We start from the raw sequence: 22,824 nt of genomic DNA, 5'->3' as shown, positions 1-22,824 counted from the left end.
CATGAGGAGTGTAGAGAGTAATTTGTTTTTCAAACCAGTGCTTTTGAGCCCTTATTGCTATCGTTACGTTTCGTGTTAATTGCTACAAGTTACAGCGAACTTTTTTATGGACTTCTACACGGCAACATTTGACAGCGACTGCTCCAAAGTATAGAGCTAAGCTTCTACAGATTCAACAACCTCCCAATGAGGGGGTTCGAAGGTTACAGCCGCAAGCATTCGAACTGGCTGTGATTAATATTCGGCGCCAGTTTCCCGTGGAGGCAGGATAGGGTGCTTGTTAACCACACACACGGCAGCGTGTACATGTGGGACTAACGTGAAACGGGTTCCCCTCGCCGAGCTACAAATCCTCGCCGAGCTACAAACCCTCGTCCGATGCTTGACTGGATTTAATGAAACGCATTCAACATTCAAGAGTAAAAATGATAACTTTGTTGCATTGTATGATTTATGGATTTTTTTACAGACATACTTCGCTCCGTTATGGTTTAGAGCGTATTTTTGAAAGGTGTTCTCTGTGTTCTTTAATAATATTCTTTCGTAAGATTGTTCGAAATGTCTCCAGTCGCAATGCGGAGAGAAGAGTCTTCGACTTTCCGTAGGTAATCCGCTTGCCTTCCTTCAAGTACATGTGTTGGTCTTTCCACAGATAACGTCTGGGCCATTTTAAATCACATGCGTCGACAGTTGGATTACGGGTTTTATTCATCAAATCGGTGATTACCATCGGATAGGAGACACATACTATGTGTGTGTTTTCATAAATGGTAAATTCTCACTATGTGAAAGCAATCAAAGTACATCGTGGAAATAGCCACAGGAAACACAGTGTCCATCTACATTTATTACAATAAGTTATGATTATGGACGTTTCTGATAAATTGGCAGAGAAAGGTCTATTCTCAAAGGTCGTGTCAAACAGTAATAAACATCATGCTTGCGAGTAGCACACATGGTCGCTATAATCTAATTTGAGCCTAAGAGACCAGCAAGTAACAGGAATATTAAAGAAAAAAATTTGAGGAAAAATAAAGTCCCCGCTCAAATGCTACGATTTTGCTTGAGGTCACGACCCGTTTAATAAGTAAATAACAGAAAGAGAAGTGTAGACGAGTTGTTCAACTTTCACCTGGTGTCACCACACATTACAAGCAGCTAGGTCACTTCGTCTATTATCTGCCGTACTATGATAAAAATTAATGTCCATTGCACTGCAGTGACAGAGCAAGGTTTTAGTGCCTTTTCGATCATAGAGTATATATCATTATGAAAAAAAGAATTTTTAAAATCATTATTTTGATGCCTCCCCCCCCCCCCTCATACATGTCGTGCTTGGCCTAATGCTCGTCAGTGATTCGATCATTTCTGTAGATTATGGCCCTTAAAAAGAATATAAGATTACAACGGACCTTGCTAAACACACCCACACTCACATACACACACGCAGTAGTGCAAATGAGGAATTCTTCATATAGGCCTATGTCGAGTAATAAGGGCATAAATAATGCAAGATAAACAAGTTATCGAAAATTTAGTTTTTGCTTTATTCGGCAGAAATCGTCTGTTTAGGTGACGTCCTATTTCCCTATACGAGTGTACACTCCACATGAACTAATGCGATTTTGTGCTTTATAGTTCAACAAGATGGCTGTTTCAAGACATTACAGGAATCGTATCCTTGTTGAAAGCAAACTTTCACAAAATGACGCTTCCATTTTCATAAATACTTGATCTTTAAACTGATTGCATCTCGATTAAAAAAAAAATCACGATGAACGATATTGATAATCAAATGTTTAAGAGGTGAAGAGAGAGAGAAAAACAATACAGACAGACAGACATCCTATACAGATGACAGATACATAACATCATTACATGACAATGTGGCAGAGATGGGTATATATAATTTGATAGAATAGCCAAATAGATTAATAGATGGCTATGGAAACAAACAACGGTAAGAGAGATAAATGGACAGGGATGGAGATAGATAGAAAGATGAATGAATAGACAGATAGATAGCCAGGCAGACAGATGAGAGAGTAGGTATCAAGCACTCTATGGTGTTGATATTATGCACACGCTTCGCCGCGTAGTATAAGGGCAGCGGCTACCCCGGGTTCACCATGTCAATGAGAGAAACACGTGGCTTAATTAAAACCCAAACGCGTCTAATTACAGGCAACACGCACGCCGTAATGTCAAACACGCTACTGCACACCACTAAATCCACTAAGGAAAAACACCTGTCTCTTAGGGGCTAAAATTGGAATAATCATGTGGGTCATTGGTACAAAAAATTACAAAAAAGGGGGGAAATGTCATATTTCCTTTCTGAAGCATCGTGACTGAACTTAACTCCGGCTAGGCAGCATTTAGCTTTGACCTTAAGGTTGCCAAATCGAATTTAGAGTGCAATGCCATCTCGACGGGACGTACAATCACCGGTTACAATTTCCTCGTAACATCTTTAACTTATTATCATCCTAACATTATTACATGAAGTATCTTCGACGTCGAGCGAAGGAAAAATTTGTCACAATTTTCAAAGCTGCAAAGTTACGGGTATTGGCTGAACACACAAACTCTCACACACACACACACACACACACACACACACACACACACACACACACACTCATCATCATCATCCACAAGGCTCAACTAATCTGATAAAGCTATCCATATAATACATACATCCATGACACCGAACCAATTCCTACATGTTTGGTGGTAACAAGAAAGAGGCATTGCAATAATAATAATAGTAATAGTAATAATAATAATAAAAAAAATAATAATAATGATAATAATAATAATGATAATAATAATAATAATAGTAATAATAATTATAATAATAATGATGATAATGATAATAATAATAATAGTAATAATAATAATAACAAGAAGAAGAAGAAGAAGAATAGTCATCAACATCATCATCATTATCCATACTTCTGAAAATGATATCGTGCATGGATTTAGATATGGTACCTCTTGAGTTGTAAATATTATGTGTGCTTTCGGTTCCTATTATTCTCGTTATATTCATCTTTTAATCCTTTTTGACGTCGATCTTGGTGCCTATGATTAATAGCACACAGACGATACACACGCTGGTTTAGTTGAATTGCCGTCTGTCGAAGAAAGGTGAACAAACGCCAGATCACTCCCTTAAGAGGCCAACCCCAACACGTTCTTCTAGACCAAGATAGAGGAGAACTAACCCTCTTCCATCCCCAAACCCAAACGACTCTTGACCTTTGACACTAGCGTCGAGAGAAAATGATCTTGACACTCTATCTCGACCTTCGCCAAGCCACTTTTGTCTCTTTACAATCTTCCGATGCTCTGCGATAAAAGTTGAATAGCTAATAACGAGTTTGGGGTGAGTTATGCTTGATGCTTTTTGGCGGTGGGTCTGGCGTTTCTCATACTCATTTCCATAACATGATGTCCTCCAAGATAGTTTCTATGGGCATCGCATACCTTCATCTCTTCTCTTTCTCTCTTCTGTTTTCTGAATTTCGAACATGACAAGAAAAAAAAAACCACCAAATAGTCACGTTCAAAAATGTCCACGTTTCTGTTTCTGATGTGTGCTCATACTGAGTGAACTGACACTTTCTTCAACATGTCTCTTTGTCCTTACGGTGATTTTGTCCGACTTGTGATATACACACCTTTCAAAATATGTAAGCGAAATATTGTCCCTCTTGAATACTTACCAATCAATTATGAACGTGTATTTTCGTTTTGTGAAGGTACGTTCACTTCTTCATATCACTGCTCCTCTGTTTATGATAAAAAAAAAAGAAAAAAGAAAAACGGACGCGTAGCAACTGGAAGGATCAGTGAGATCGGTCCCTGGACCCAACTCCTTCGTCCTTGGGCTGCTCTGCCCCTACCCCAAAAGAAACGTTCCGCGGCCCCTGTTTAAATTACTTGAACACTGCCAAGCTTTCCAGTGTAATGTTGCCAATCAGTTATTTATACGAATTATAATTTCAGATGTGATCTGAGGAAGACACTAAGACGCAAGCATAGACATTATAGTGATAAAAATGTTTGCAAGAAATTTAGGTGATATTCTATTGCCTGTCATATGATAAGTGCATGCCATAAAAACTTTATTTTGATGTAGGCCTAATATATCACTTGAAACTTTGCAAAAAAGAAAGCCTCCCCCTGCTTCGACGTTCCATTCCGTCAATGCGGTCCTCTGCAATCGACAATCGGCGAACGACTCCTTTCGTATACTCGTATATTCATTCAAGAATCGTCACGCTTCAGGCTGAAAAATACATGACTTCACTCAAGAAAAGACAACAATTGATATACTAATAACTATTATAAAGCTGGCATTTACAAAAACCGCAAAATTAAGTTTAATATAGTACCCACAAGCTCTTCCTTGCTCTTCACGTCAAATATCAACCACTGCTGTAGCATCTTCATCAGGCCAACCATCTTTCAAAAACGTGGCGCCGATAGGAATATTTTGTCGCTTGCTCATGAACGCTGTCTCTCCGTAATGACCAAAACATGTGGCTTTGCCATCACTGTCGCAATCAATTTTTTTTTTCTTTTTGTAGCCTTAGCCCATCATTTGTTTCTTCGCTATTTTTTTCCTTTCCTAATTCTAATATTTATTACCACATCCGTGACCTTTTCCCTTACAGAAGAGTTTTCCCTGATAAAATGCAGCATCAGATTCGTGCGCCCGCGTAATCGCCAGGCGAATTGAATGTCGCGTCGTTTCTTCGCGGCAACTTCGATTCGGGAGCACCGCAATTAATTGATGTTGATGTTTCAAAGTTGTCAAAGCAGAAAAACAAAAATTACGATACTGCCATCACTGTCCTCATTATGAAGATAACTTTTAAGACATGTGTGATTCATTGTAGTTGTTGGGGTTTTTTTTTTTCATCTATCTCTGGTAGCTTCCTTGTAGGTGAACAGTTGGTGATTTTGTGGGGATACCTGATTTCCTCCTTTCGGCAGTACGTCCACAGCTTCCGTGGAAGACCAAGATGAGATGGCTTGAGACGACATCCATACTCTTTGCCAAATAACAGAAACCCACTTCCCCCTCCCACATTATCATGTTCCATTCCCGAAACCCTCATTGCAGAAACAAGCTCAGTTGATTGAAATATACAAATCCCCAACACAGGGACAGAAACTCATCTCGAATGTCCACCGTAGTATGTACGTTTTTTGTTCTGTTTTATTTTCTGTTTGTTTGTTGTTGTTGTTTTGACTGTGAAGTAATTCATGTAAGCCGTACCTGTTGCTAAGCTTCTCTTATATAAAAAAAATAAAAGAAAAACATGCTTAGGAAATCTGAATAACTTGATTCTGGTAAGCATATACTTTGTATTATATGCATATCGTTCAATTCACACCTACATTGTAATAGTGGCGTCTGAACGTTTGAAATCCCATTATGCTGTGTACACATGATACACAGCAAGTCGACAGATCCCAAACTTTAAAGCCATATTTCTTCTGTAGTAAGATATCTGGAGTATGGATATTTTTTACTACTTAAGTTGGATAAGAATAGCTAATCCAGATGAGCTATATATCATTTGAAAGCAGAGAACAGCTTTTGGAAATATCTGAGCTAAACTAAAAAGTCTTTAAAGGCAACTTTTTGTTGATTTTATAATGCATGGCCAGGTATCACAGTCCATCATACTGCTATGTTTCACCATCAGAAAATGTGTATAAATGTTTGCCAGACATGAAAATGGGATGCAGAAATTTGGTAATTTCATGCCAGCAATCACCAGAGTATGTTGTTTTATGGTGCAGTTTACATCTGAGCAGTCCCAGTAATGTCAAATGATCCACTTTCACTCACGCAGGTGAATAGATACTTGAGTGGCTACTTCTCATTCTCCTCTCCATGCACTAATACCTGTATACACAAATATACAGTATATATATATATATCTCTCATATATATATATATATATATATATATATATATATAAATATATATATATATATATATATATATATATATATATATATATATATATATATATATATACACACACACACACACATACATCCTGAAACCCTTCCGATCTTCTTTTTCATCTCTTACAGTCTCTGTGCAACTCCTTCCCAATATGTCTCCCTGCAAAGAAACAGAACTCACTCGTTGTGAGCACAAGGGGGCCATTTGACTTGCAAATGAAATTGAGTGCCGTTTGTATCCCCAGGGCTCTAGCAGCGACACCTAACTACCCATCCTCCTGTACCCGCACCCTGTAAACTAACACCTTCTTTTTGCAGATGATCACTTCCATGACAGTGGTGGCGTGACGGAGGGAAGGAAATCCACTCAGAATCGCAGAGTGTGTCTATCCTTCATTAGAGGCAAAAAAAAAAAAGAAGGGTTTAACAATTCTTCTCATTTTTCCCCCACAGTTTCCTCCCCTTTTCCCTCCCACCCTCCAGGACACCCAAACCGATCAATCTCTTTCATCAAATGCCCTCAGTCGATTTCACCAGGGAATACATAACCCCCAAGGACTTGGGAGGAGAGAGGAGAATGATCTCTGGTGTAAATGTGGAAGTGTTTGCAGGAGTATGTATATAGGCCTACATAAGCATTAATGCTTCATTAGTGCATATGGCCATACACAAACATTCACATGCTTTTGTTGGATATTATCTTGAACTTTTTATATCGTCATCTCAGTCATTCACTCACCTGTCATTTACTCATCCATCCATCCATCCATCTATCCATCCATCCATCTATCCATCCATCCCTCCATCCATCCATCCCTCCATTTACTCATCCATCCACCCTCCATCCATCCATCCATCCATCCCTCCATTTACTCATCCATCCATTCATCCATCCATCCCTCCATTTACTCATCCATCCATTCATCCATCCATCCATCCATCCATCCATCCATCCATCCATCCATCCATCCATCTCTTCTTCTACAAAGACTTAGGCCTACATTCAAACTTGAATGGACTTCTTTTCTGTGCATATGTTACTTGTAAATGTTTCAATCATGTTTACTATCCATATTTATCTTGGTAGCAGTAAAAAAAAATCACAACACAGATAGATTAGTCAAACAACAAATGAAAGAGATTACTGTCAAACACTAAGAAGTTAAAAGAACAGAAGCAGAGTACAGGAACAGAAAGTCATGCCCAAAAGATACCTTGGAGAGCATACACAATAAGGGTGTGTCCTATTTCTGCCCCCCCCCCTCCCCAACAAAGAGTAAAATCTCCCACTGATACAGCATGATAAGTATGCCACTTACAAAACTGCCACTTGAATGATGGCTCTTCTTGAGTTCATTTCCCTCAATAACGCCTTTCCTTCTTCCAATGGTAAAAAAAACCCCCCAAAAAAAAACTAATAAAAAACAAGATAAAATCACTCTTACCCCTCCATGCCACCCCTTTCAATCCTTGAATTGGGGGCAAATGTGGTTGAGTGCACAGCATCACACCTCCCCTTTGTGTCAGTGACTGGTAGGCAAGCACTGCAGGGTGTGTGATCACAGTCATGATGGATAGATCATTGCGAGATGGATAGAAGCACTTGGGAGTGAGTGTGTGTGTGTTTGGGGGGGGGGGGGGGCAAGGTACTGGTTGCAGCATTAATGGAGCTGCTTTGATACATGGCACAGTAAAGAGTGTAGAATGAATACCACTGTGGTGAATAGTCCATCCATAGACCTTGCTTGGAAAGAAAACTGTGGGAAAGCTCTTCCTCTGCCCAATTTGTTTTCAGGGAAATTTGCAGATCACATCTTAGCTGGCATTAAGCTAAGTTTATATCATTAAGTAGTTCATCAATATTTCACAATGAGGGGTTTAACTTTCTCATATTATTGTAATCAATATTATATGATTTACAGTACAAATACAAATATTATATGATTTATTGTGTGCTTATTTCACTTTAGGGTCTGAAAACTTGATAGATCATTCAAGCACAGAGATAGCTGTGATAACTTTATGCATTTATGAAGAATTGAGACACTCTGTTAAAACCTCACTCAAACAAAATGCAAAAAGGATAATAATATATCATCTTTAACTGCTTTTTTTTAATACTTCTTGATTGACTTTAACCTTCTTTTTGTTAATCTGTCATCTGTCAGTACCATGCATGCTGAATTAAGTTCTTTCATATTTAGGCTGTCCCCCTCACCCCTCCCCCATCTCTCTCTCTATCTTCTCCCTCTCCAAATCCCAAACCTCTGTTAGTGATACCCACAAACTCTCCCAAGCTCTGGGCCCACTTTGCTCTGGAAATGTGTCAATGCCCCCCTAGTAACAGATGATGTGGGAGCCACAAGAGGTGTCAATCCTCATTCATTTTAATGAAGTCAGGATGCAAATTTGATGGCTGTATCAGCCCAATCCATTTCTCTAAAAACTTAATAAAGAGAAAGAAAGAGAGAGGAAAAAATGACTTTGCAAGATTGTTGCATTTTGTTCATTTTCAGATATACCCAAAGGTTCCTTAGGATCAATGGATTGTGGGAAACATGGTTACATGTATTAAATTCCTAACATTCCGTTTTTAAAGATGAAGTTGAGACACTGTTTCTCAAAGTGAACACCAACTCCATGTTAAATTTGACTGTCATGGTTAGAGATCCAGCGTATGGAATGGTAAAAGTTTCTGTAAAATCTGACCGAAAAGTCCCCTATTTTCACTATTAAAAATATTCACAACATTTTTGTTTCGTCTTTTTTTCTTTTTTTTTTGACATGAACTCTTTTACAAGAAATTGTATGCTTCACGTCATATTATACAAGCAGATTTTTAAGAAAAAACAGCTGGATGATGCTATATATCCAAAACAAACCTAAACTATGCCAAGCTACAAGGATGTATTATTATGTGTAACTGTTGTGTAACAAAGATCAACATAAAAGGACATAGACAATAAGAAGAAAAGAAAGAAAACAATGCTGGCTTTCTGTAGATGGTTCATACATCATTCCTGCTTCTCTCAAAGATGAGTTTGTACCATAATCAAATTCGATGTTGACAAATAACTCTTGCCTCATAGTTCCGACAGCAGCTAAACCTTACCCTGAATCTACACACACAAAAATAAACAAACCTTACGAAGAGATGAAAATAATGCATCTGCTGTGAAGTATTTCCAAAAAATGGGTAATGAGTGGCGACAGGATAAATGTGAAGCAATCTCCCAGCACTGACAGCGTCCTCTTCCACTTCCATCTTGAATGAGATCCCTCCAAAGGCCTGATGTAAGCCTGATGATACTCCAGGCCTTCAGCCTACACACTAGAGTGTGCAGCTCCCTCTATCACAGCAACACTTTTTTATTCCTTTCCCATTAATCCTACGTGAGCAAAACACATCATTACCTACAGTGTATGTTGTCAGGGTCAGAAAAAAAAAAATCATTTTAATGTTTCCTTCTAGGAGAGCATCTTTAAAGCCTGACATAGTCATTCTGTGTTCACCAAATGCTCCTTGAACATGGTCACCTAACATGAACACAGTGTGACAATTGAGTGATACATATCAACACAAACCTCCCTCTCCTTTGTTTTATCTTTCTACCCCCAGTATTTCATGCCCATATGCTCAACCAAGGAAGTGGAAAGGAATCCCCAGTCCAACTCATGCTGACCTGTCTCTAGGGAAAAAAAAAAACAAACAAAATTTCTGCATATTTGAATTTATAATGAATAACTAAATCATCATGTTGATTCAAATATATCAATCGCTCTCATAGCATTGTAAGTTTTATGTCTTTGATACTATCACCATCACCTTACTCTTTTTTTTCCCCTCAATATCCTGCACAATCACAGACAGGAATATAAAAACAAGTTGAGAATGTCTATCCTCCACTTAAAGAAATGAAACTGAGAAAGATTTTAACAATATTCTATGGTTTCCTTTACAAAGAATAAATGCATCAATCAGAATGTTTAATTGTTCAATGTTCACATGTCATGATATTTTGTGTATTGATATTTACAGAGAAGCTGCAGAACGATATCAACCTGCTTTCTTTGTGCTCCGTGCTCTTTCATGGTCTATATGTTTTGCTACATCACACTTCACTGCAGTAAACTGCTACATCTGCCATCTGCTGTGTGTTCAAATGATCAGTATGGACCAAAATGACCAGTAAATGATCAATTCCACAGGACATGGTAAACTCAGAACTCAAGGAGAAAGACAGTGTCCGAGGTGTTCTATCACCCAGAAGACCAATGGCGTGGGATGACAGCGCCCTCATTGTTGGGTGTGGTGGTATGAGGGTCTCTCCAAACCAAACCTCACTGGATGCTTCTTTAGGTCTCATTCATTAACAAGCATATTCAACAGGAGTGTGTGCTGGACCTTGAACTGGACTAGTCCATCAGGGTGATAAGGGTTCCCATGCTCTCTTCTTCTATCCAGATCATTTACATGCTTCCTTTTCAATGCCAGGCTAAAACAAATTACAGTCCGTCCATACAAATGCAGGTAAAGTGAGGAAGTATTTTTATTAAGAAAAAAAGTAACATGAACAGCGGCGCTCTCTTTGCCTTTTGGAGGGGGTAGTAGAGTATATTTGTATAGCATCTGATATAGAGAGCAAGACATATAACAACTATGATTATTAACTTAAATATGAGATGCATTTATGTAGTAATGCAACAGATATCTACTGCTACTGTGATTATTCAAATCCATGTGTGAAACCTGCCATGTTAAAAAAGCAGAACAAAACAAAACAAAAATGTTCTCCAAAAATGTTCTCAGGATTTACAGTGAATTTTCTCTGCTCCTTCTGAAATAAGAAAGACAACATAACACTAATACCTACAATGTGTACTCCCAAGAAGATATCTATCAACCCCAAAATTCCTTTGACATCTCTCTCATAAGAATGAATCTGATCCCATACATTATGAATATCTGGATTTGATCTCATTTTGTAACTATCCACGCAATTCAGACTGCTGCAGACGATCTGTCCTGATTACTTCATATATCTGGGTCACTGTAACACGCTGCGGGAAGATAAAAGGTGGTTTCCATGTGGCTCAGGTACATTCAAGCTTCTTCACTACAGATTGGAGAATGTTCTTGGCAGCTCTTATATCATTCAGAGAGGTGAATATTACTACTGCCACAAATTGATTACATCCTCAACATTCAGAGCTTTACATATTTGATGAAGGCTCACTGACAGCCAGCATACTACCCTTTATCAAAGCACAATTCATTAATATCAGGTAGATGGAATGGTTTCACCAGTGCTGGAAATAAGAAGGTTATGGAATTTGAAAATTTCACATGCTTTCACCACAAGTGACACTAGTTGCGATCACATACTAAATCAGACAACATGATTGTGACATAAGCTTAAACTCACCCACTGATTTCCTCTAAGAAAATGTAGAAATAATGTACTTGGTTTAAAATTTAGCAACTACACCCACTTAACCCATTAACAGTCATAAATACATTGTTATCATAGTACTATATAACTGCATTGTTATCATAATACTATACTAAATACAATAGCATGCATCTAACAGTCATTACTAGCAGGTTTGATGAAATAATGATCTTGTACTTTAGAGCAGTAGTTGTGAAGAGCCCATTCATCCATCCTTTGAGGTGGCCTATCTGACCTTTATTGCCACTGTCTAGAGAAATTACATCACATGCATCTAAGAATGACTACATGCAATATGACCTGGTTGCACTTACAATTGTACTTCTGGTTCTGCAGGAGGTGATCTGTGAAACAAACACACTTTATGGCTGTCACCCTACCCCCATGATGAGGTACCATTTGAATAACTTTGTATCCCCTGTCCCCTCTGAATGATTTTTGTGACATTTCCTGAAAAATTTGCCCATGCATTTTAAAAAAGATAAATGTCAATTTAAATCCTGGACCCTATATACACTAGTTTACCATCCTTGGTACCCTCCAAGCCGACCACTAACACTGTCACGAACAATTTCTTGACCTGTACATCTACACGTATCTAAATGTAATGCAAACTTTGAAGTTTACGTACTTGCGAGCTTTTTGTTTGTTTGTTTTTGTTTTGTTTTGTTTTGTTTTGTTCTCATCCTGCGGTCTCACATGTACATGGGCCATCTGCATCGGCGCATGAGTTACCGACTATACTCTAGATAGTCAACATAACAAGTAGATACTGGCTTGGAGGGGGGCAGGGATCCACTTGAATGCTTCATTTTCTTGACTGCTAGTTCAATTATGAATATTTCTGTAAAAATGTCTCAGAAAAAACAAATGAAACTTTATGTTCAATGATATTCCCTGTTCCATTCTTGTGGAGATTGAGCATACCGGTATAGATATCACATTCACCCCGTCTACATCAATATTGCCATTCAATTTGATGTTAAACAGGGATGCAAATATTTTAGACGACTCTTCATCGGGGATGACAACTATCTCAGTATATAACCAACTACAGATGGAAGGTTTCTTACTAATTCTGAAAGCAACACTCAGCAAAATAACAGGAGAGATAGATAGGCAGATAAAGATAGACAGATAAATAGATAGATGGACAAATAAAGATAGAGAAAGAGAGAAAGAGGAGAGATGTCATACTAACAGTTAAAATGAATATATGATGGGAAAATATGAGATGCTAATCTGTGCTGTGCTGTCATCTAAAACATTTTAGAATGCTCTTTAGTGTCCCTGAGAAGAAAGAAAGGTTGTAGACATATATGGGGAGATCCTCAAAGAACTCTATGGTATTGGGAGAATTTGCACCACATCAGGTACTTTAGCTGTAGCTACATACGCAACGCGTATTTGTGTCTGGTCAGAGACGACAGAACACGAAGAACAAAAGTCTTATTTCTTTGCCTGTAGCTACTTATGTATGTGCACATCCTGATTATTTGTACACTCTTCAACACATACACACACACACACACACACATGCAGATAGAAATGTATGTATACACGCAAAGACATACCCCCACACACAAAATACAAACCTACACACAACTTCATAGTTACGTTAACACACACATGTACAATGTAGCAGCAGGGTACTTTTCATTTGGTTTGTTTGTTTGTTGTTTTCTTGTACATGGATGCATCTTTCAGACTTATAATACTCCTGTATGCTGCTCCTGCGCCTGGATCCCATACGGTGGATCACAGATGCAATCCCAATCGATTTTGACAACGATCTCTTTGGCAGACCGGGGTAAAATTGAAAAAAAGTGGTTCAGCAAAATGTCAAAGGATCGTCAGGACATGGGCTCGCAATCTATTCCGGCTTGCGACCCCCGCGCGCTGAATTCCTCCTGCGCCTTGATTTGAACACCATTCGGGTTCCAGCTCGATTGCGAAATAATGGCCGAGATGAAATAACAGATCAAGAAATATCCAAGAAGAGGCATAGTCAGGTAGAATGTAATAAAAAAAAGAAGGGGGAGGGGCAGAGGACTGACTTCATGAGTCAATAGGGATAATGCTGTAGATGTGTATTCAATTCACGTGTGTGCATATATGCCTTTGAGTGTGTGCATATTGTTTTGTCGAAAAGAAAAACCCTTGAAGCGAAGAGTTTTCATTAGGTATTCAAATTAGAACATTGGGAAATAACTATCATGTGTATTGATAAACTACCAGTTGACATACATTCTGATGTCAAAAGAAGAAGGAAAAAGAGGAGAGTGTATCATTACTATACCTTGTACAGCTTTCTGTAGTATGTCTAACACATAAACAACTTTGTTGTCAAAAAAAAAAAAGAAAGAACATGAAGGCAAGGCAAAATCAATACTGAGGAAGATATGCTACTCTTGGTATAGGAATTCTGTATTTCCTGACAAACAGGTTTGTGCGCAGTCAGAAACCAATGTTTTATTTCCTTCCTGCGTTCTCATTTTCCCCCTAAACCTCTTACCTTCGACAAGACACAAATGAAATGACTGATGCTCTGTCTTAATGTCATTTCTTTGCAGATGGCTGATATCCACACGACGGGATAAGCTTATTGGATCGGCTGTTTTATCCCGCCACCAATTACAGCTAAATCTGCCATCTTGTTTGCCTGTCTTCTGCCCATAACCGCGAAGTTGATCTCCATCTTTTTCCCGCCCTACAAAATGCCTGTCAGGAGACATTTCGCCATGGAAATTACGGCACAGAATTTGCCAAGATGGAAAACTGACGTCCTCACATAAATTACAAATTTCCCTTATTTCTTCTTCTTCTTCATCTTCCCCCCAGCAAAATGCATTTGTTGCCATGTCAGAAATAGATTGTAAATTGACCTGTACATTACAGAAGGGGATACCGGCCTCATCTCTGTGCAGCAGCAAAAGCAAATTAAAGCTAGTATGATAGCAGCAGGACTGACATAACATAGGCATAGAAACATAACATTATCTGCATCCATGCCGTGACCTTCCCCACCCCCCCCCCCCCCATGAATAAAAACTAAAACAGAATAGAATAGAATAGAATATAATAAACGAACAAGAAATCCTATTTTACCCAACTTTGTATGTGTGTTGTTCAACATTATAAAGATTTATATGGAAGGCTGGGGGTGTCAATATCAATGTGTTGATGTGTTGAAAATTATTCTCTAGAGTACTTACTACACCCTTTTCATCTCATTTCAAATCTTAGAGATATCAATGTAAAATGTTGGTTTTTTTTTTCAACTCTATCCTGTCATTGAAATCACTAACAGCAAAGAAAAATAAAATTGCTACTTGATTTTTTTTTTAACGAAAGCACAGATATAAAACAAAAGTCTGCATGCAGGCAATAACCTTTTAAGTGTGAAGCTGCCCATTTAAAAATGCACTACAGAGCTACTTCTAAACAATCCAACCTAGCGGAGACTGTGAGAGCACAGGATCATCATTTCCAAACATACGTTGAAGAGACATGACCCTTTAACTGAAATGAGATGCCAAAATTTTACGGGAATGTCTGCATGCATGCCATGTTGTCATCATGTCGCTAACTGATAATTCATTACGTATCCTCACAAGAGTGCTTAATGCTGCTTTCCTCATCTCCCTTTCACAAGGTGCAGCCAAGCAATTCAGACTGCATTTTTTTTTTCAAAACTGAAAATAAACAGATCAATCCATGAAAAGTGCACTCAGGATTATATTAGCAACAATGCCATGATGATACAAAATGTCTACACATAAAGCACATGGATATAATCCTTTGTATGCATACATGATTAACATAAATAATATATGTCCTTGTATCTTATGCTGTATTCGTGAGTCAATTTCAAAATGATAATATCCGCTAATCAGCCCTAATGACGTGAGCGTAGAAGCATGCAGGTATAACGAGGGATGCCGCTATCATTAGATTAACATTTTACTGCTGCTCACGTGGAATAAACACATAGGACTATGGTGCAAATGGCAGGGCTTAGCTAGTTATAGTAATGACCTCGGCAAATGCATGCAACACATGCCTGAACCGTTTGGCAGCTCAGGCAGCTAACGAGCCCACGTTGGTTGGCGCACACGAGATTCAATTGGCACTAATTACTAATACTGCTGCCAGTGTCGGGCTGGGCCATCCTTACAAAGATTCTTGGGATATTCTGGTGACATAGTAGCCTGCAGAAAAGATGTTAGCTTTTCACGTGAAATACGACTCCTAGGAAACATGTGTGAGACAGAAGCACACACGAGTGTGTACTCTTCATGTGTGTGTGGGTGTGTCTGTGTGTATGTGTGACCTTGTAATTAGGCCACTCTTGTAACAAATCTGTCAGATAGAAAAGGCAAACACACAGAACACACTTGAGGGATAGTGAAGATAAATGAAACTCTAGGTATGGGTGGATGTCTTCGAGAATCCAAGAAAGATGAAATAGACCAACTTTACAACTGAAGCCTGTGTAGTGCCAATGATGGGCAAAACATCACGAGGTGAAAGAAGAGGTACGCTTTTTCAAATAATATAAAATATATATATATATATATGAAGGGTCTTCTGATTACTGAATCGTTTCCAGTACTTCATGGTGGACATACACCTCCACTACGGATTCTCATCTTCTCTACCCTCTTGTGTATTCATCTATCTGTACTTGTGTCTGTGTGTATGTGTAGGGGGTATTAAAAGGTTTGTCGTAATAGTGGATGTACCCTTTCTCTCTTACAGACCAACAGACAGCTAAAGATGTAAGACATGATGGTTATGATGAAGGAGTTGGAAAGCATGATGGTGGTGGTCGTGGTTGTATTGCTTGTGGTGACAATAATTGCAATGAATAAGAAATGATGATGATTAGATAAATGATGGCAATGATAATGATGAAACAAAGTCAATACTGACATAACCTCATGAGCCTTTGAGTGTGTGTCTGTTTTTGTTTTTTGTTTTTTTGTTACCTAGTAACCAAAAATAAGACAACTGACAATATACATACATAATAATTAATAGTATTTAAGTGAAATACAACGTTACAACATGGTTGATTGGCTATTCTTGGGGAGGATATGTGAATCTCGTAAGTTCTTGTACACAAAATTGATAAAAACACTATTCCTAAAGACTGAAAAGAATATATTTCATTGATTCTGTAATTACACTGTAGCTAGACACTTGCTATAGCATTGTCTTTGGCCCACTGTGGCTAATTCAGAATGCACATGCATTTTAATGTGAAATGAATGTATGAAACAAAAGCAGTATGAATGAGTGTGGAAAAGCATCAGTAGTATATTATCTAGTTGAAGCCAGGGAGCATAACTGTCAAAGTGTCTACTACAGACTTATATTCACTAAGGTATTGGGTGAGGTCGGAGACCTTTCCTTTGAACTAAGCAGGCCTTGTTTTGGTCTCAACATCTATCAAAATGCTTGTTAGAAGTTAAATACATTACTAGACTTCGGACTTTCGACAGGAGATATTTAAGATATGAAACGTTTGTCTATGGAACTTATATCCTTATATCAATGTTCTTCGAAGTCTCCTTATACTACTATTTACTACGCTTAAAAGTCACATTTCTTAGGTTTCAATGCTGTCACTTTTTTTCTCTTTACTTTGCTTGAACATCTGTGACTCTACCAGAGCACTGTAGTGATGGGTCACATGCTATTCATGTCGGTGATGCATGTAAAGTTATGTACATGATTATCAACCAAGGACATCTTCTTGTCCTTTATCTCACTATAATAAAACACAATTACAACAGAAAATCAAACCATATCTAAAAAGCACACCCACAATACTTCACTGGGATACATAAAGACAGACATGTACACATACAAAGCATGAATTGAAACAGTATCAGTTCTGATGGATACTCAGTATTAACTCTTCATAATAATCATAGCTAAGGTCTTACAGCTCTCAACACAATCAGCTCTCTTGCCAAAGTCCCAGTGACCAGGTAAAAGTTCACTCACATTGTAATGGTTGCTGGGATGCATGGGGACAAAGAGGTCAAAGGTCGGGCAATAGCATCTTTCTCCCCAGCTAGTGTGCACACACACACACACACACACACACACACACACATACAATACACATACACAAAGAAACTCCTGTCTTTTTTTTTTCCTACCATAGAATGCATTCACTTCCAAGTCCTTTCCCCTCTCCGCCACCAAGCCCCAGAAAAAGAGAGAAAGTAAAGTGAGTATCCAATGTTCATTTAACGATGCCTATGAGGAGGGGCAATTGGCTGATTAAACGCCAACTCACTTGATGGATGAGCACATATTTGAGCTTTATGACAATTCCCAAGGTTCCTCTCCTCCAGCCATAGACCTCACCACTTCTGTTTCTTGTTATTTTTTCTCCTCTCACACTTCTCCAATATGCAGGCCATCAAACTAATTCCCCCCAAAAAAGTCTCTGAAGATAAAAAGAAGGGATGTGGAGACTGAACCCCACAATCTGATCCTATGAACCAATTTATTGTCACCAGCTGCACACAGCAAATTTGTGAATGAGGTAATATCATAAGAAGAAAAAAAAAATGCTGTTGACAGCACAATGTACACATTGTATGTTCCTCATTAAAATCAAAGTAAACACATTGTCTGATGGTGATTAACTATTCATACTTTTCTTTCATCAACTTTGCTCTTACTGCTACAATGTGTATATCACATGAAAATCCATGTATTTTTTTCTGTAGATTATTTTCTGTATAGCAAACTGAAATATACGTTTCATGATGCCTTTCTCCGATTCATATCCTTCTATTTCAGCTGCAGATAACTGAAACAAGAGCAAAGCTAAATGCCATCATGTAGAATACTCAGCTATTGCGTCCTCATCGTCAAAAGTGAAGTGGCAAGTCTGAGCTTCTGCTCACTTCTGATGAACCAAGAAATTAATACACCAAAAAACAGACAAACTGACAAACAAACATGCAAGCAGACATACAATGTAGTGAAGTAAACACCAAATGCTGAAACAAAGTTTGAGACAATATTGAGAGAGATTTGCAACACCTACCTTGGGGTCAGCTTCCTTGAAAGTGTTATCTTCCTCATCGACCTCAAAGTACATCTCGGCTGACGTAATAGACAAGGTTCCCTTGACAACCACGCAGGGGGCGATCATGTGAGCAGTTGTGGTGTAGACCACAGGACCTAGGACATGAGGATACAAAAGCAAGGCCAATTTAGAAAGAGGGGGGAAAACAAACATTAAAATATTGGTAAAGTGTCCATCCTACCTTTGCTCCAACTTTACTCAAAACTTACCAGAAAGACACAGTGACCTGAAGCATGCACAGTTATTAAGTGTGAAGAATTTCTTTCATTATCAGACAAATGCTGATTATTGTTGCATTAATTACAAAACTACAACTCTGTAATATTCAGAAATAAGTATTTATGCATGTTTCTACTTTGAACGCCATTATTGCAACTGAAATATGCACTGCCCAGCTCACAATGAAAAAAATCTCAAATGTCGGTTATACACCTCTGCTTATAAGTCTCTTGTTTAACTATCGTAAATCATGGTAGAAACAAAATACGAATAGCCTCTTGATGTAAAAATGTCAAACGCTTGTTTAAAAAAAAAAAAAAAATCATATGCAATAATAATTTCACCAAGAACTGTATGTGCAAAACATCAGGTCAAAAAAACAAACAAACACAAAAAAGAACTGTGATCACAACTTCTCCTGGCCTGTTCAGGCTACAGACAATGATTACCTTAAGCACACCTTTCTGTTAGCACAAATTATTACCATCAATAGTTTCACAGACAGTGACTAACCTCATCTAGTCAAAACATGTATCAAATATTTTCCACATGACATCACCTGTGTCAGACTGGATCTGAACTGACTTTATCAAGCACGTCAAAAATCTGCAAAGATGACAATCTGCATAATATGACATTTGGACCTGAAATCTTTTGACTGTGATGTGCAGGATTTAAAATGCAAATTAACTTCCTAGGTCACAAGTAGGACTATCTATGGTCTAATTTCAACCTGTCTGCGAAAGCATCTATGGAGATGGGCATTAGAGAAATGTAGATGAATACAGATGGAGAAATACAAAGAGGAAAGATAAAGAATGAGAGAGATGGGAGCATTAGAGCAAGAGCAAAACAACTTTATGCCACTGAATCACACTGTTTGCATAACAGAATTAGAGTAGTCACTCCTACGAGAAAGGTGCCTATTTCTCTCCACAAAGTCTCTGATATCTTGCGGACGACAGTGACAGGATTTATGCCCGGCAAAATCAAGAACTAGCTTATCCCTTCTCTGGAAGTCAGAAGTGTTTAAATCCACACCGTGACAATGACGGAAGAGGTGCTCTGTGAGACGAGAGGAGAGTATCCCCTCAGAGGTGGAGAATCTTAATCCAAGATTTACTGCCATGAATTGAAGAACAAGTTCTAGTGGTGATCAGTTTCAAGAGAAGTCTCCTGATGTATTCTACTAAGAGTTATTCTCCTCAAGTACTTGTAGATTTTTTCCTCTTTTGTTCATAATTTACTGCCGAGGCAATGCAATGAGGAAGAAAGCAGAGTATTTAGAATTTGCTGATTTTCAATATATTCTCTTTGTTTCTCCTCCTGACAAAACGCTGTTTCTCTGTCATCTCATCTGGAGTACTACTTGAATCTCCTCCAAGGTTGTCCTGCCCTGTTTTGAGTTCCATACGAAAGAAATGTAACATTTTGCTATGACATTGCACCAGTTTCTCATTCTACAGCAAACATACGATGATAAACCTCACTGTCATATTCACACCTTTCTATTCTTAAACATAGTGGTTAATCTTTTTCACTTGTACATTACACAACATGTGAAACTCCTAACTTGTTCTTCATAGAGCTTTCTGGTTTGAAGCCAATGGCAAACTCATAAAAATTCTCAAATGGCCTTTGTTTTGCATGTGCAAACATCACATCCATAATCTGGCAAATTGCTTGCTGTTGTAAACCATTGTAAAACAACAGTTAGGAAAAGCATTATGTCAAATTCCTCTAGAATTTCCACGATAATTTGCTTGTAGATAATACGAGACCAGCATCAATTATTTGGAGCTGAATACAGTTATCTTATGTTAAGATGGACAAAATGAAGCTGATTCTTCAAAATTAGTGCTATACATGCATTGGTATTAGATGTTGCACAGTTTGTGTCTGATGTCTGCTTTTATAAATTAGGTGTGCTTTTGTACTACAACTAAATCCACACAGCACCATTTCGCCCACATGCTGCCCCTTAAACCTAGAATGTATTTGATGCAGCCCTTATCTCTGGAGGAAAATGGACTGATATTGACGGTTTGAAGCATTAAGGTTTGAATGTTCAACATTTGACTTATATGTGGTGTGAAAAATGTCATTTTTCAGTCAATTTGAGCAAATTCATACTACGCTGTATGTCCTAAAAATGTGATTTTATAAATTTAGAAATGAATTTCACTAAACATTTCTTCCCATGCAGAGGTTTATAACAATTTGCTGTAATAAGAACATAAAGTCAGACCTGCTCCAGCAACCACCTTTCTATAATGACCACCTGCCCATATACTGTAAAACGAGGAATGTTCGCGATTCATTCTAATTTCACAAATTTTGTGAGAGCCGAGTTTCGCGAAATTAAAACGCACACTAAATATCTTGTCTACACTATATGCATTGAATGTTAGAGCTAACAAATAAAGCCATCGGCTCCCATTCGCTAAAATTTCATGCCGTGAAAATATCATGTTTTACAGTAGTAACCACATGGGATCCCCTGGACAGAAAGTGTGTAGATAAGAACCTGTATGGTATACCTACCTAATGCAACCATTATTTCCACTAGATGACTTAAAACTGTATACAGCAACCGCCCAGTGGCTTGCTGTGATAGAGCTTCTAGCTTACAACAGATTTGCTGGCCATTGCATCTACCAAATGCCCCTGAAACTTTTTAGAGAAAAGACAACTGGTAACTGTTTGGAGGGGGGGGGGGGGGGGCAATTAGCTAACACTATTGACTTTATATATACAAGTATATGGGCTGCGACGTGAGAAAAGGGCCCTTAGCGCTGTCATGCACAAACACCATAAAACCGGCACAAAAGTTTGACAACCAATATGCGAAAAAAAAAACCCAAACAGCTAGCTAGCTGCGCGCGCATGAATAAATGCATCAAAAAGTGGCAGGATTTGGGCAAAACATACGGTTTTAAATGTCATAATTGGGGCATTGAGAAGAGGAATTTCAAAAAATGGTTTCCATATCTAAATACATCAGAGTTCATTCTACAATGTGGCAGTGAAAACTCATTTTCGGCATTTTATGCCTTAAGGGGGCTTTTCTCATGTTGTGGCCTGGATTATGTATATATACCTCGTATGCATACATACACATGATTTAATATGCTGTACTATATAGTTGTATGTAGTAGTATCATGGTGTACATGTTATTATATAGGACACTGAAAATAGCTTCCCTGTTGGCTCCTACTGAATGTGTCTATAATGACCACATTTTGTGTTTCCCATGAGCAGTCGTTGTACACAGGTTTGACTTTCTTTGCTTTGGAAGGAAAGGTCATAACATAGCACTAGCTCTTTCAATACAACATACCGATGAGTCATAATGTAAAACTCCACATAACTTGTATGTCTATATACTTGAGACAAGGTCTCTTCCACTAATGTAGTTGATGTATATCAAACAAAGGTATTTTGTATACTGAAAGTACCCTCATCAAAGATGATGTTTAATCTTTGATATGTGAGCACAACTTGGGAGTGACACAGAAACTGAAAAAGCGCCCCTGCAATATTTCACACCATATGTCAGCCATACTGAAAGGACGTGTTAATGTTGACTTGTAGACATGTAACACTTCAAGGTGAAACGATGACACTAGTCACATAAACAAACCTGACACCCAAACAGAGCAGACAATGCTAGCTGAAATTAAACACTCTACATTTGTCACTTCTACAATACAGGTAGAGAATAGAAGGGATGACATACAACAGAATGTAATAACTGAAGAGGTTAAAAAACTTTGAAAGGAGGGTAATGAAGTCAAGTTATACAGCCAAGTCAATATGGTATATCAAGGACTAGTTCACACCTAGACATGCTCATTTATATAATAAATACACTGCATGCTGGATGGCCTAGTCAGAAGAAAAGCAAACTGAAGATGGCTGAATGAGCAACCAAAGACCTTTAGTTGTCAGACAGCTAGTACCAGGAGCTATTTGTATCCTATGATTACAACCCAAGCACATTCCATGCACAACTTTAAGATCAGTGGTAAGTGTTGAGT

General features: G+C 38.2%; 1 protein-coding gene across 8 annotated transcripts in view; it reads right to left on the bottom strand.

The window, feature by feature from the left end:
* Positions 1 to 16,868: 16,868 nt before the first annotated feature.
* LOC139741368 (neurobeachin-like) overlaps positions 16,869 to 22,824 on the bottom strand; it is a 238,455-nt gene continuing 232,499 nt past the window's right edge. For all 8 annotated transcript variants that reach the window (XM_071651947.1, XM_071651948.1, XM_071651950.1 and 5 more), the window contains one exon: positions 16,869 to 18,659. In XM_071651947.1, the coding sequence (XP_071508048.1) occupies positions 18,376 to 18,659 (284 nt within the window). In that variant the 3' untranslated portion in view covers positions 16,869 to 18,375. The remainder of the gene's footprint in view (positions 18,660 to 22,824) is intronic.

This window comes from Diadema antillarum, unplaced genomic scaffold (assembly GCF_040938485.1).
Source record: "Diadema antillarum isolate AM-2024a unplaced genomic scaffold, OU_Dant_1.0 seq00000924_RagTag, whole genome shotgun sequence".
Taxonomy (NCBI): domain Eukaryota; kingdom Metazoa; phylum Echinodermata; class Echinoidea; order Diadematoida; family Diadematidae; genus Diadema; species Diadema antillarum.
Note: the sequence above shows the minus strand (reverse complement) of the source record. Positions and strands in the feature narration are given on the sequence as shown.